Source organism: Lacerta agilis, chromosome 1 (assembly GCF_009819535.1).
Source record: "Lacerta agilis isolate rLacAgi1 chromosome 1, rLacAgi1.pri, whole genome shotgun sequence".
In the NCBI taxonomy this organism is placed as follows: domain Eukaryota; kingdom Metazoa; phylum Chordata; class Lepidosauria; order Squamata; family Lacertidae; genus Lacerta; species Lacerta agilis.
In genome coordinates, this window is record NC_046312.1 from 124,171,438 (window position 1) to 124,186,804 (window position 15,367).

Consider the following 15,367-nt stretch of genomic DNA (forward strand, 5'->3'; position numbering starts at 1 on the left):
ACTCTTTTCAGCAGAATGAGATATTCACCAATATTTTGCCAGGTCTTTGCATCCCTCTTGGGAAGTGAGGATACCAGATTATTTCTTATATTTAGCTTTTAGGATTCCTCCTTGTGCTATTGTAATACGTGGTGTAAGGGTTTCACATTACGTATAACTCATTCCCTGTCCTAGGCATATTTAATAGCTTCATAGACACTGCAGGTTGGTGGTGGGCAACCTCTTGCCTACCCCCACCCCCACCCCAAAGTTGCTGGGCCCAAACTCCCATCAACCCTAGCTAGCACGCTCTAGTTGGTCAGACGAGAGGAGAATTGGAATCAAATGACACCTGCAGGGCTGCAGGTTCCCCACCGCTCAGTCAACAAGAAACAAGTGGTTTCCTGAAATATATATTAAGTGCTTTTGAGAGTGCTTGAGATAGGCACACTTTCCTTGTTGCTGGTGATTGGAAGTTTAATGTGATGGTCTAAAGGCAAATGCAGTCAGAACAACTCTTAAACACGCCATAGAACCACAAGTCCTTTGAGCACATCTTAACTATTGTATGTAGAAATTGCACATAGGTGCATGGCCACTGGGGCTTCTATATTATTATTATTATTATTATTATTATTATTATTATTACACATTCCCCTGCTTCTTAAATGTTGCAGATCAGTTCCCAAAGGATTCTTAATTTATTCTCAGTTGTTGACCTGAAGAGTTCAGTGAGGTTTGCTTTTCCCATTGCTTCTCATGCAGGTTAGTACACAGAATATGAAAATGGGTGGCCTGCCTCGTACCACACCACCCACCCAGAAGCCACCCAGTCCGCCAATGTCAGGGAAAGGAACGATTGGGTAAGTACAACTTTATGCGCATCGGAAAGGGGGCAGGGTGCAAAAAGGGAAGGTAAAAATCCGTTCTTGCTTTTACTATTGCTTCATGGCTCATTAGTGCCTCAAGATGACATTGTGGGTTTTGGAGGTGTCTTGTCTTTCTCCCCTGTAGGCAGATAGCACATTCATAGTATCGCCAGGAGGCGGAAATAATGCTTGAATAGTTTCTTTCGGCAGGAGCCTTTTGGGCTTTTGTTTGTAGAGTAGCTCTACACTGCTGTACCTAGAAAAAGTAACGGCCCTGATTATCCTGTACGACATGAACAGAGAAATTTCATGCGCCCAGTTAAGTCCGCTGAGAAGCATGGCACCAGCATGTGGAGTGTTCTTATAGGCTCAGCAGAGTCCCGTTTTCTCTCTTCCTCTTCTGACCAACTAAGTGTGCAGGCACATTGCAGGCACCTTGAGAGACTAGCGATTGGACCAGGAATTCTCTGCATGCTTCCCCAGTCTGCTCTCTCCTCTTAATGCAAGTCACTGATGCTCCAGAGCAGAAGTCACTTACTTTGAGAGGAGAAGGGAGAGCTGGCTGGGGACATGGGCGGCATGCAAAGACCTCTCTCTTTTGGCACTGCCTTCTTGTGTGCCGTGAAGGGGGAGTAGGAAAATTGGACCCTGTCGTGCCCAAGGGAATCCTTCACAGGCACTGCCCCTGCAGTGGACAGGATCCTGCCCTGTGCATTTTCAATATGAACAGTAAGCAGGAGTCCTACACTGCCTTGCCCAAAGGTGTTTGGTGTATTTCATTGTCTGAAATTGCTTCCATACATATGTTTTTCTTGTGTAGGCGTCACTCTCCCTATCGCACACTGGAGCCAGTGCGTCCTCCAGTGGTACCAAATGACTATGTACCTAGCCCTACCCGTAATATGGCTCCCTCGCAACAGAGCCCTGTTAGGACAGCTTCTGTGAATCAGAGGAATCGCACTTACAGGTATTCGGTCTGCTCCTGCACAAAATATTAACAATAATTAAGACACATAACACAGCTTTATAGTGATCTGCTTTTAACCCCCCCCTCCTCCCTCCAACCCTTCACTTAGAACTTCATAAATTCATGTGATTTCTTGGGAAATCCATTGGGAGTTAGAGGGAAACCATGCTGTTTATGCTACATGTTGTATAATGCGAAGTCATTTGTCTAGGAAGAGTTTTTTTTTTTTTATTAAAAAAAAGATACACAATTTGCTTGCCGAATTGTGTATTGTAGCATATGAAGTCTTGAATAGAACTGTATCCTGTTTGTTTGCTTGTTTGTTTGTTATAACTTCTATTTATTTGCCTCTCTACCATAAGACAGTCATGGTCGTGCACTGTTTCTGAAATGTGGTGTCTACAAATGAGAGTGATGCTGTCATGAGGCTTTATTGTTACTTCCCAATAAGTTCTGAAACTTGAGATTCCATGCGGAACAGACATTTATTATTATTATTATTAAATTAAAATTCCTGTACCTGTAGATGAGACTTTGGTGCCTGTGAAAATGTTGGTAAAGAGATAGGAAACATGACTGATTTAATTCCTTTATGTGGATTTGCAGAAGTAATGTAAAAGCTGGAAAAAAGGCCTTGGCCTAAGATAGGTCTGCACTAAGGAAATCGATCTGCAGAACAGATTAGCCCTGGCCAGCATAAAATGTAATGGTATGTTGGTGAGATTTCATGGTGTCGTGCCAAAAACTATTTTAGGCCTAAGTGTTTTTACTTGTGGAGTATTAAGCAATGCAAATAAAACCAACCTCCTTCTAATATTGGCCCATTAAGAGTTGATGTTTTTAGGGTCCTGAAAGCCATTTCCTGTAATCCAGCAGGCAGCTGTTACTGGTCAGTGATGTACCCCGATTTTAGCTTGGACGTAGGGGAAAAAACAGCAGCACGCCTTTCTTTGTCCCCAAAATTGCGAAGTTTAGCAATCTGCGTGGGCCTGGCATGGAATGGAATATGGATGCCTTTGTGGTTTGTTTCTTTTTATGTTATTTCTTTAGCAGCAGCGGGAGCAGTGGAGGGAGCCACCCTAGCAGTAGGAGCAGCAGTCGAGAGAACAGCGGAAGTGGAAGTGTGGGAGTCCCTATTGCTGTCCCTACTCCATCCCCTCCCAGTGTGTATCCAGGTAAATCTTGGGGGGGGGGTGCCCTCTTGGGTTTGGGCGATTCCTTGGCAATGGCAATTATTTGTAAGCTGCTTTGAGTCCTGTCAGGGGGAAAGGCGATGTTTCACATTGGATAAGTTGAAATCCTCCTTCCATTCCCCGCCCCCTTTTGCTGCGCACCTAAGGGGTAACCCTTTCCCTACATAAACATTATTCTACCTATCCTTCCTCCCCCCGCTGCTGCCATTTTTGGGGCTAGAATTTTAAGCGTTGCTGGAACGTTCCTCACAAAGTACTCGAAAGCTTTTCTAATCCTTGCTAACCGTAACTCCTTATTAACTCCTCCTCTTCCTCCTCTTTTCACGTAGCCCCTGCCAGTTCAGCTGGCACTTCTCCCCTTCCTGCTACTTCTGCCCCCGCTCCCACTCTTCCCACTCCTGCAACTGCCCCATCCTCTGCCGCCCCAGATGCTGCTGCCGCTGCTGCAGGGGCTCAGCCCCTTGCCGATGGCTTCACATCTCCAACTCCCCCTGCTGCTTCTTCCACTCCTTCCGCAGGTGAGTTTCAGCTCTTCCTCTTGAGGCAGATCAGCCAAGATGCAATAACAGCCTAAGACTGGTTTTGTTGAGTACTACAGATTCATGGAGTTTCCTAGGCTTGTGTGGTTTTCATTGGGAAAGCGTGGCATTTCGTTTTCCATCGTTTCATCATTTTTCTCAGCTGCTGAAAGCACCTTGTTACACTGAATTATTTGGGTTGTTGTGTTTCTTTGTGCGTTGTTTTCAAAATTCCCCTTCGTCTACCCTACCGTCTGTCTCGGTTCTTTCGATCCAAGCATTATTCTGACAACCGCACATTGTTGACTTACCATACTTTTCCGTGTATAAGACTATGTTTTTTTCTTTTCAAATCATGGTAAAAAGTGGGGGTCATCTTATACATGGGTAGTGCATAGGGTGGGTGTTTGATTGGTTGCTGCCGCGGCTGTCAACAACTATTGTGCATATGATTGGTTGCTGCGTCAATGGGTGGTGTTGATTGGCTGAGGCTTTGGCGGTTGGGCGGGTGAATTGCAGCTGCTGCCGGCGATGGGACAGACAGGAGGCAGATTTTGCTATGCGTATGGGTGAGCTGTTTTCGGCAATCTTCCCCTTAAAAAAGCTCAACAATGCCGAGCAATCCTCCGCAAAATGCTCAGTGACTCTGTGCCATCTCCCCTCATTTTCTTAAATTTGAGTCCCCCAAAATAGGGGAAGTCTTATACACGGGGCCGTCTTATAGACGGAAAGATACGGTATTTGCAGCTTGCTTCAAAAAATCAAATTCAACATTTTGTAGGTAACATTGTATCAGAAACTCATTGCTTGGAAGCATGCTTGTAAATCTTAAGTGATGGCAGTGTGCAAGGCAGTTTAATATTTAGAGGGAGAAACTGATTTACAAGTAGCAAAATAGATTTTTCAGGTTTAATTCATTAACCTTTTGGGGGGAAATATTGCTGTACTCTAGACTTTACCAAGGCACGGCTTTTGGATTTGAAAGTTGAGGCGGGGGGGGGGTGGAGAGACCATCTGAAACAAGGAGGATAGTTGAGTGTTAACTGGTGAAACCCATTCAAACTTGGAGCAGCTCACAGCCGACTCTTACATTGATATTTGCTATTTGATTTATTTTGCAGTTTTTGGCTTTGCTAAACATGTGACCCCTTTCCATTCAAAAGTATTATGGATGTAAAAGTTTCTGCTGCAGTGGTTCGTTCCAACATGTTGGTCATCAAGTGGTGAACGTGCATATAGGAACTAAACCTTAGTTCAGTTACTCTTGAAAATTGGGCAGAGCACACTGTGGTGGTGTCCTTGTTTCATGTTTCCATCAGCTTCTTTGAGAGCTAATGGAGAATCAGCTCAGAGACCTCCTCTTTTTTTAAAATGCTGGGTAGAATGCTACCATTCTGCTCTGCCCCATATTCATCTTAACAAGTTTCCTTTGAAGTGTAATTTAAGGTATCCCATCGAATGTGCCTGCTATGTCTGCTGAATTGCTTCATTTTCAAAAGCATAACATTGTAGGGTTTGTATTAATGCCGAACCTCTGAATCATCTGAGCAGCTTTAAAAGCATGTGAAAGAAAAAAACCAGTGGGTTGTTTCCAAAGCTGTCTTCCCCCATGCAGAGTAGACTTGCACTCATGCAATGGAATTCCACCTTCCTTTCTTTACCACTGCAGCCTCTCTTTCACACCTCAAATTTGCTCTAGAGGGTTGGGGGACCCGTTGGACTTGGGTTTGGGGGGGGGGGCAGGGCAGCAAGAAGCTGCGAGGAGGAAGGAAAGATGACAACCCAGTGTGTGAGCCAAAGGTCTACTTACAGGTGAAACTCGAAAAATTAGAATATCGTGGGAAAGTCCATTTATGTAAGCAATTGTTTTCATTAGCTACTGGAGTTTAATATACGAGATAGACTCATGACATGCAAAGCGAGATATGTCAAGCCCTTGTTTGTTATAATTGTGATGATTATGGCGTCCAGCTGATGAAAACCCCAAAGTTGAAATTGTTAATTTGGGGTTCTCATCAGCTGTCCACCATAATCATCATAATTATAACAAATAAAGGCTTGACATATCTCACTTTGTATGTCATGAGTCTATTTCATATATTAGTTTCACCTTTTAAGTTGAATTACTGAAAGAAATGAACCTTTCCACGATATTCTAATTTTTCGAGTTTCACCTGTATGCAACATTGGGTTCCACCCTTTGTGTTCAAACCTCTTTTTAGATAAAGCTGAAATCTTTATATATTTTTTACATTTTAAAATTTCTTCATTGAAAGTTAAATCGTACATAACCATATATGTCCACCAAACATGGCGAGACGAAATAAGAGAGAGAGAAAGGAAAAAAGAAACAGCACACGTGTAGAAGGGAAAGTAAAGGGGGGGAGGAACCCAAAATCGTATACTTTACAAAGTTGTCATTGTACTTCACCAGATCTTAACCTATTGCAGTATTTGTAAGAATGGATTCCAAATATCATTGAATTTCTCCATGGCAAGTCTGTGTTTATATGCAAGTTGTTCATATGCTGCGAGTTTGTATAAGTCTTCAATCCAATCATAGAAAGGAGCCACGTTTTTATTTTTCCAATTCATCAGTTTCAGTCTTTTTGCTGTGGTAAGGGCATGGAGAGTCCACTCATATGAAGTGAAAAACTTTATGTGAAAAGGCAGGATTCAGCTTCAGCATTTTTGTCCTTATCCTGACACTCTTCTCCCTTCCGAAACAGGTCATCCTGTTCAGTTCTACAGCATGAACAGACCTGCTACTCGGCACACCCCTCCAACAATAGGGGGCTCTTTGCCGTACAGGCGTCCTCCTTCCATCACTTCGCAGAACAGCCTTCAAAACCAGGTGAATGGAGGACCCTTTTATAGCCAGAACCCAGGTAAGATGGTACTCTAACCCACCAACAAAAATGCCAGTGTTGTGGTACCTTTAAAGACCTAACCCATTGTTGTGGTGATGATGAATAATTTGACCTTCACCTTAAAATCCTAAATATTAATCTCTGATGGCGGGGAAGGGTTTGCCTTTCTTTTATAAAGTATTATATTTGAAATGTGGCTGTTTTGGTAATTTATCAGTTTGTACTTTCTGCATTTTATTTTCCTCTGGCCTCACTGTTCACAAGCGCCACCCCCCACCCCACCCCGTCCAAACCATACAACTGTAACTTGAGATAACACTTCATTCATCCGATGAAGTGGAAACTTATGCCACGAAAAGGTTAGTCTTTAAGATGCCCAAGGCCTTGGTGTTTTCTGCAACAGACTAACATGGTTATCCCTGAGACAACATTTTGTTTCCCCTCGCAGTTCTTAGTTCACTAGGTGGCCCAATTGCTAAAGAGGTGGCTTGTGTTTGGAAGGAAACTTGGCTTCAGTCAGTTGTACATCATAGAAACAAGCATGGGGAAGCCAGAACACTGTGATCTTGTCAGTTTGCTAATGTTTCATAGGAGATCAGTTGATGGAATCCTGAAGTGCACAACTATGCATGTTAATAATGGATCTTCACTCAGTGCACATAACCTGCATGATGTCTGAAGTTTGCACACACTTGTTGAACTTGAATATTTGTGTATGGAATATTTTGTGTTTGTGTGTGTACATGTTCAAAACATACTGAGAAGTGTCCCTAGGTATGACAACGCATAACACTCACAAATGTGACTCTGCATGCTGAAGGAGAGAACCTATGATTATTCACTCTTTTATGGGGAGACCGACTTCTGAAGGTTTATTTTTATGCAAAGGTGTTTTCTGGATGCTCAGCATGTTTTGTGGAATCCTTTGTTGTGGTAAGAGTTGTTAAATGGGTGGCCCTTCATTAGTCAGTCATTTCGTTTTCGAGACACCACAGAAGATGCCAAATAGCCAATAAATGTTAGGTAATTCTCATTCAGTCTGTTTAGCCAAGCAGAATGTTATGATTTAAAAGGGTGGCTTGCTTGCTTGGATTGTAAATTTACAAAAAGAGTGGCTTTCCCGTGTCGCAAATAATGAGAGGTCTGTAAGTGTAGAGTTTTAGCGGATGAAGATGGGATATGTCAGTGGACTTGGACCTCTTCCAGGGTAGAGGCAAAAGGACTTCCAACAAAGACTCACTGTTGGGAGAGGACTGGTGAGGACAACCAGATTACCGTGGTGCCATAAAGAGGGAGGGAAATGGCAGGATAGGGGAGCAAGGAATGTCTTTTGAAAATTGGCCTGTTACCTTTTCATTGAGGGAGCATCAGAAGAAAATTGCATTTGAGAACATGGGCTTCAGCAAGGGAGAAGGGGCGTGGTGCTTGCTGGGGATGATCTTGGGACTGGTTCTCATTCTTTTCATTGTACATGAAGTGCAGGTTGAAATGCACTCCTGTCCTGCATAGACTTCCCCATGTTAGAGGCACACTCTGTACAAGAGAAAGCAAACAAAAATAGGTTCTGCACACGGCAGCTTGATTTTTAAAACGAAGCAATTGGCAGCAGCCATAATCTGAGGGGGAAAGTATATAGGTAGCTCAATTTTCAAAAAGTTGTGAGCAGGGGCATAGCAAGGTAAAGGTACCCAGGTGCAAAAAAAAAATTGTCACCCCCCCCCCCAAATGGTTTTACGTTATTTCATATTTTCTTACAAAGGAATAATAACAAATAATAATAATAATAATAATAATAATAATAATAATAATAATAATAATAATAAACTTTTATTTCTATCCCGCCCTCCCCGGCCGAAGTTGGGCTCAGGGTGGCTAACATCAGATACATAACATTGGTATAAAATCAAACAATAATTAAATTACCTCCTAAAAACATCTCAAAATCAAATTAAAGTCTAATTAGATGGCTTTCCACAGGGTTAGGGTTGGGAACAGTAAGTGCTCCACTGAACTGAAATTTCAGCCTTCACGACATAGGAAAACAGCCAAGGAAACAGTTATTTTGGTGGAGGAGGGTCAAGATATTAACCGATATGCATGAAATTTCATATATAGCTATGTAATCCCTAGTATTATGAACCGCCCTAGTAGGGCAGTAATTGTTCCTTGATAATTTGTCACCCCCTCCATTATGGAACCTGGGGCGATACGCCCTTGCTGCGCCCCTGGTTGTGAATGCTGAAATATTCTCATTTAGAAATGAGTAGCATCCACTGTACTCTCAGCAGAGAGTAAAAGAACGGGAGTCTCCGACATCATTGAGTTGTGGGGAAAACCTAAATTCTGCCCTGACTCTCAAGTTGACAAGACTTGGGGGCTGGGATTGGGTTTTGCTTCCAGCTAAACTGTGACCACAAGTGCAGCTACTTTAGCCACCCGTAGAAGTGAAAGACTCCCATGGACTTCTGTGGGAGGCAGTAAATTGTTTCAGCTTCTCTCTTAAAGCCATGCAGAATGGTGCTTAATCGCATAAGCACACTTCTAAAATCCTGTTTTAAACAGTCAGGTCACACTGTTCATTAAAGTGTTCTGTGTTTTGTGTGCTCAGAAACACCTCGAGTAAAGTTATTCTAAGTCCCAATCCTGAAAGTTTTCTCAGATCGGGTTAAGAGATTGCATTCTAATTTGCTTAAAGATGTTGAATTTTTATGAAGAAATATGAAACTGCAAACGTTTGTCTTGGGGAATATTTTCCCTGATTGCACCAGACTGTCTTCCTAATAGCCAAGTTTGTCTGTGCTGCTGCTGGACTTGTTTCAGGACTGATTCTGTGGAGACTGCAGGAGACGAGTCCCTTAACGACGAATTATTTCTGTTTAAGAAACAAGCCTGATGATTAATACTGCTTCTAGCAAATTTCAGTGTTGTCCTTGGCAGCTAGGTTCAAGTTCACCTGTTACAATTTTTCCTCCCTTTTTTGCATTTAGTAGGAAACCACAGTCCCCGTGTAATCTCTCATGTTTTGGGTTCAACTTTTCTAACCAGAGGCCTGCTTTTTTATTGTTGTCGTTCCTTTTCTGCAGTGTCTCTTGCGCCGCCGCCTCCCTCTATCCTACAGGTAACTCCTCAGTTGCCACTCATGGGATTTGTGGCCAGAGTTCAGGAGAATAGTAAGTATGCATTTTTATTGTCCTTTGATTCAGGTAGAGATATTTTAGCAAGCTTAAACTCACCCGCAAGCGTTAGGTTTGGATGATGACAATGTCTCTCGATCACAGACGACCTTGTAATGCCCACTTGCCTCTAATCTAGCAGACGTTCCACATTTTGATTGGTCGTTCATAGACCGTTTCATAAATTTTGTGCCGCTACCAGTCAGCAGCCAAGACAGTGCATTTTGCAAAGTGTGCTGCTGTGGTCTTCTGCCAGGCAGAGGAGGAACACTTGTTTTTCATGTGGGATTGGGTTGATAGGTTCTGGCCCCCACTGCAGCAGCGTCCACATAGTGATTAAACTCAGAGCTTCAAAGTTCCTGCTTTACAGTCTGAAGGGCATGCAGTCTGCCCCAAGGCAAAAGAAAGCAACTTAACCAGGAACTGCCATTCCGTCTAACCATATGGGATTGAGAACATAAGGACAGCCCTGCTGTATTCAACCAAAGATCCACCAAGTCCAACATTTTGAGACCAGCCAGATGCCTATGAAAAACGAGAGCTATAGCACTTTTTTTCCTTTTGAGTTCCCTAGCAAATGATGTTCAGAGACATATTGCCTCTGAGACTGGATGTGGAAGAGCTAGCAGCAGGTAATGTGGAACATGAATCTCCCTCTCTCTCAAAAAAAGGGCTGGTCCTCCAGCACTGCTTAGTTGTCAGAGATGATGGGAGCAATGGTCTAACAACATCTGGAGGGCCACAGATGAGCTACCTCTGCTCTAAAGTGGAAAAGCTGCTGTTTCCCCCCGATGTCCAGTGTTTGAGTGTCAGGCTGGATGGAAGGTGAACTTTGAACCTTGATCATTGATTCCAAGCACTGCCTCTCAGCCTTGGATCTTTTCTGTAAAAGGAGGACAACCCATTGAAGCAGTCACTGGACCGGGGGCGGGATAAGACTTGTAAAGCACTTAATGTATTGGACATGCTGTATAGCCATTAAACCCTAGGAACTGCAGTGTGGATTTTTGCTCCTCTAGTTTCAGACACACCCCCACCCCCACCCCCAGTAGATGAGCCGGTCTTTGATGAATCCCCACCACCACCACCTCCTCCAGAAGATTATGAGGAGGAAGAAGCCGCTGTGGTAGAATACAGTGACCCATACGCTGAAGAGGATCCACCGTGGGCACCAAGGACCTACTTGGAGAAAGGTACATTTGCTGGAAGTCCTAACTGTAGAGTTAACTACCGAGGCAAGGGTCTTTTCCAGCCATTTGACATGAATTCAGCTCACTGCACCTTACTGGCGATGCCTTAATCCTTGCGATCCTTCAGATGTTACATCCAAAATGTTCCGCGGTGGTGGCACAACGTGAAATTAATATTTTACCAGTTGATGGTGTGTCTCAGAGCCCGATCCACTTCCTTCAGCATGAGGGAAGACAAAACCATTGTTAGGCAGTCCGTGTGAAGCAACTGCTGCTCTCTCGGCTGGTGCTGGATCCTGTTCGTTTCCCCAGGATCCCAGTACAAGCAGGGAAGGGCTTGGATCTGTGTTTACTCTTTTTTTATTTAATAAGCAAGGCAGCTCTTTCAAATCTTGCGGTTTGGTAAGAAAAACCTGTTTTCCGTATCCTCCCCATTAACAACTGGCATTCTTGCAAGCTTGCGCCACAGGGCTGGGAAGTAGGATCTGGCTGGTGGGCTGGATCCTGAACTCCCCCACTGGGAACTCCACTTGCTCCACATAGGTGGATCAGCTCCACATAGGTGGGGAACTTTCAACACTGACTGCAACAATCTGGTTTGCACTCCGGATCCATTACTTCCTTGCAGCTTTGCCTGCTCAACCCCTGACTTCAGGGCATGGCTGTTGGAAAAATGCCCTCACAGGCCAAATTAGGACCCCTGGCAGGCTTAATTTGACTCACAGGCTGGAGGTTTCCCATGCCGTTTGAGTGACTATCCTCTAGTATCCTCTGCTCTGTCACATAACAGATAACAGCATGAAAAAGCATATTGAATAGTAAGTTAATTCATATTTCTTATTACACCTGTAAGCCGGCATTGATTCAAATTCCTTTTTTTTTCTTGGAGAGGAAAGAAACAAAAGAAGTTTTTGTGCGTGAGAAAGAATGCAGCCAGCCAGTGATCGCCTGATTTGGGAATCTTAGCTAATTAAAAAGTCATTGCATAAGGTCATAACCGTGTGGTCTTCAGCCACCTGAATTTCTGGGCCGTAGTAAAATAGAACTATGCAGAACTAACAAAAGATATTGGCAGTTCTGCATCCGATATACTAGAAAAACAACAACAATAGGTAGATGAGGGAATGATGATTGATAGAAAGTTGCATCGGTCGGGGAGTCCCTTTGAATTGAATTTGTTTCGCTTTCTCTCTTGCAACCCTTGCCTGGCCTGTTGTTGTTTTTTGCTCGTATCCAGAAACTGAATTTATCTCCCCGTTTCATCACTGCACAAGTTTGAGAATAGAAACAAGCAGTTAGAATTCCTCGATGGACCTGCCTTCTGCTACTTTTAGGAAAGCAAGCAGAATTTTTAAAGGATGCCATAACCCATCAATTTACTGTGTGGGGACTGTTTTCACCAAGATCCCCTTTTTATTATATGAAACTGGAGGGGTAGTATCATGTTGTGTTGACTTCTTCCAAAATAGTTTTATACATTGGTCATCTTAGAAACCCTAAATAGGCTTCCTCTTTTTCAGTAGTAGCAATTACTTGGTTCAGTCTTTTGTATATTGGAATGAGAGGCATGGAGTAGGCCAAAATTCCTCCCATTTTTATTTTTAGAACTGCAGCACTTAAGCACAAAATATTCTGAAATATCTAAAGTCATGTTTTGGCCTTTTGGGCGAGGAACTGACTTCTTGCGCAAATAGGGATAAAGACAACATTCAAATCGGCTACTGCTAAAGAGAAATTTCTGCTGTTTGAGAAATGAGGGATTACCCAGATGAAAGATACAATACGATTTTGACATTGCCTTCAGTTCAGATCCCAACTGCTTTCTTGGGATCTTGCTATTCTCTCCTTTTTTTCTGTTTGCTCCTAGTTGTGGCGATCTACGACTACACTAAAGACAAGGAAGATGAACTCTCCTTTCAGGAAGGTGCCATCATCTACGTCATTAAGAAAAACGACGATGGTTGGTATGAGGGGGTGATGAATGGAGTAACGGGACTCTTCCCAGGGAACTATGTGGAGTCCATCATGCATTACTCGGAGTGAAGACGGCCACAACAAGAGGCAGATTTGCACCTTGCTTGCCATGAGGATGTTGGGCTCCCCAGATCTTCTCCAGCAGCTGGGGGACCCTGTCAAATGAACTGAATGAAGGAAGGATCATTGTAAACAAAAACCACTCTTATTTTTTTTTTTTTTGCTCCCCCCCCCCCCAACCATTTTATAAAATAGTGATTTGAGTTGTTTTGGAGAAACGGCTCTTCCATTTGCCAGCAGCGGCTGGCCTGAGCTGAACGACGTATTTTAATAAGCTGACCGATTCGGGTGTAGATATAGGAGATGTAACGAACTTGCCAATTAACCGATCCGTTGCTCAAATTGTGACCCATTCAATCAAGACATGGGATTTTTCTCAGGAATAATGTAAGCCCTGGTATTGGGACATCCCAGATGCCAGGGCTGAAGGGTTGGCTTCGATAGGCCATCCACCCCCCTCCCTCTCTTTGCCTTTCCCCAAGTCCCCATTCTTCACTCTCTCACAATTGGAAGAGTGTTATTGTACTGGCAAACATTTTGGGGTTCACACACCAACTGGATCTCAGGTTGGTTCCTTGCATCTCTGACCCAAAACACTTCTGCAGCTGTTCAGCGCATGTAGCCTGATCTGGGTGCACACGGAGCTGGTTTCGAATCACATTCCTCCTGCTTGGCCTCCCGTTATATAGATCCTTGAAAACTGCGAGCGAGGCCTCTCTCATTTAGTGAAATGGTTGTTAAGAAGTTGGAAGGAAGATGAAGCTTGAAATTAAGATTTGGGATGCCTCCCTATTTGGAAAAATATACAGGGAATAGTTTGCACCCTACTCTCTTGATAATTGACATATTGTCCAGATTCTGCTTTCAGAATACGTATAAGCCACACCTCGTGGTTTCACATATCAGGCTTCAGCCCTGGTTCTTCTTCCGAAGGCTGGCTGCAATCTTCTGAAATTACCTCATGTTTTATAGTTTGGGGAATTAGAATAGAGAAGAATTCAATATCTCTAGGGGTGGGGGAAAGTTTGAATTCATTCACAAGTTTCAGCTGAAAGTTTGAGCTGTTTGGCTCAAATAGCATCATGCATACCAATCAGATGGTACCAATTGACTTCAGTGCATATCATGAAAGGCTTGTGGAGGCAGGCAGACAAATGTGGCCCAGGCCTATTAGCTGATCTTGCTAGGAATCCAGGGGGCTGCCTTCTGTTTTGGTTTCCTTTCAGGGCAAATTAGAAACGGAATAGAGCTTGGGCTACCTTTTCTCCAGTCTTCCAGATGGGTGATTTTTTTTAAATGTGAGGAGAAGCCTGCTGTAATGGCTTCTTACGTTTTAAGGCCAAACTTGATGACACGTGAAATGTCTTTGCTTTTGGTTAAATTGCAGCTGTCCTATTCAGGATCAGGCATGGGATAGTAGGGGGCTAACCATTTCCCTCCTACATCACGCTTCCATCAAAAATAGCCTTTTCCAAGCAGTTGTTAGTTGCAGAAGGAAGTTGCTGCTTCCGCCAATGGCACATTCCCTCTCATACAGAGAGCAGCCTTGAAAGGGACCCCTGTAATTTTTGTTGGAACCATGGTGTGGAAGAAAATGTGTCTCTCCCCGCCCCCATAATGCCGCAGCTCCAATCCTGACCCCCATAACAGCAACCCAAATGAACAATGGGTATGCAAAATGCAACCACCTCTCCCTGACCTGTTGAGTCTGCACTTGAATAGTGACCGAAAAGTGACGAACCTGGAACCACATGTTACGCTAGCCTGCCTTTCTTAACACCAACTAACAGAATTCCATGAGACCAGAAAAAAATGTGGTTTTGCAGGCATCTAGTTCCTCTATCTGCGCAGGCTGTCTTGGCTTACCCTCCGCAACTGGGGAGCTCGGAAATCATCTTCATCATGCTTTGCTCGAGCCAGGAGCAGAATTCAAGTGGTACCCCAAGAATCTAAGCGTAGATTTTATGTATCTCCCATCTGCACAGCTTGCTTTTGTGGGGAGATCGCAAAATCAATGCTCCGAGCAGCTCTAGCCTCACTAAAATGGGATGGCTTTCAGGACTGGCTTGTTTGACGGAGTCAAGGCTTTATGGGGCTAGGTGGAACAAACTTCATGCTGTAGTCCAGTAGCACTGGAGCATTAGGGCAAATTTCTGGCATGATCAGTCTCACTCCCTGTACAGAATGTGCATAATAAGACGCCTACATATCTACATTTGTGCATGCTCTGTCTACCATGAGAGGAGGTTGTCTTCTATTATGGCCGTGGTGCAACCATTTACATATGTAGGTATCGGCATGTGTAATGTTCTATGTGTGTTGGGATGCGCATGGGCCCGAGACCACAGCCCACCACACGAAGAACCTGCACGGAGATGCAGATTTCTGCTCCCCGTGGCAGCTCCTCAAGGCCCTTGCTCAGCCCAACATGAGAAACCTTTGGCGCTCTCATCTGATTCTGTACAAGGAGGCAAGTCTCGGATATTGTTCTGGACTTTGATGCAGAAATCTGACTGCCACGAATCCCTGCAAGAGAACTAGGTGCTGAAAAGAAAAATGGGGAAAGAAATGTTT

At 43.8% G+C, this 15,367-nt stretch overlaps 1 protein-coding gene across 14 annotated transcripts in view; it reads left to right on the top strand.

The window, feature by feature from the left end:
- ABI2 (abl interactor 2) overlaps positions 1–13,619 on the top strand; it is a 43,768-nt gene extending 30,149 nt beyond the window's left edge. For 2 of the 14 annotated variants that reach the window (XM_033169864.1, XM_033169884.1), the window contains 8 exons: positions 745–842; positions 1,669–1,815; positions 2,866–2,990; positions 3,338–3,526; positions 6,256–6,414; positions 9,480–9,566; positions 10,589–10,762; positions 12,627–13,619. In XM_033169864.1, coding sequence (XP_033025755.1) covers positions 745–842; positions 1,669–1,815; positions 2,866–2,990; positions 3,338–3,526; positions 6,256–6,414; positions 9,480–9,566; positions 10,589–10,762; positions 12,627–12,802 — 1,155 coding nt within the window. In that variant the 3' untranslated portion in view covers positions 12,803–13,619. The remainder of the gene's footprint in view (positions 1–744; positions 843–1,668; positions 1,816–2,865; positions 2,991–3,337; positions 3,527–6,255; positions 6,415–9,479; positions 9,567–10,588; positions 10,763–12,626) is intronic. The other 12 variants (XM_033169891.1, XM_033169907.1, XM_033169899.1 and 9 more) reach the window with 7 other exon arrangements.
- The last annotated feature ends 1,748 nt before the right edge of the window (positions 13,620–15,367 follow it).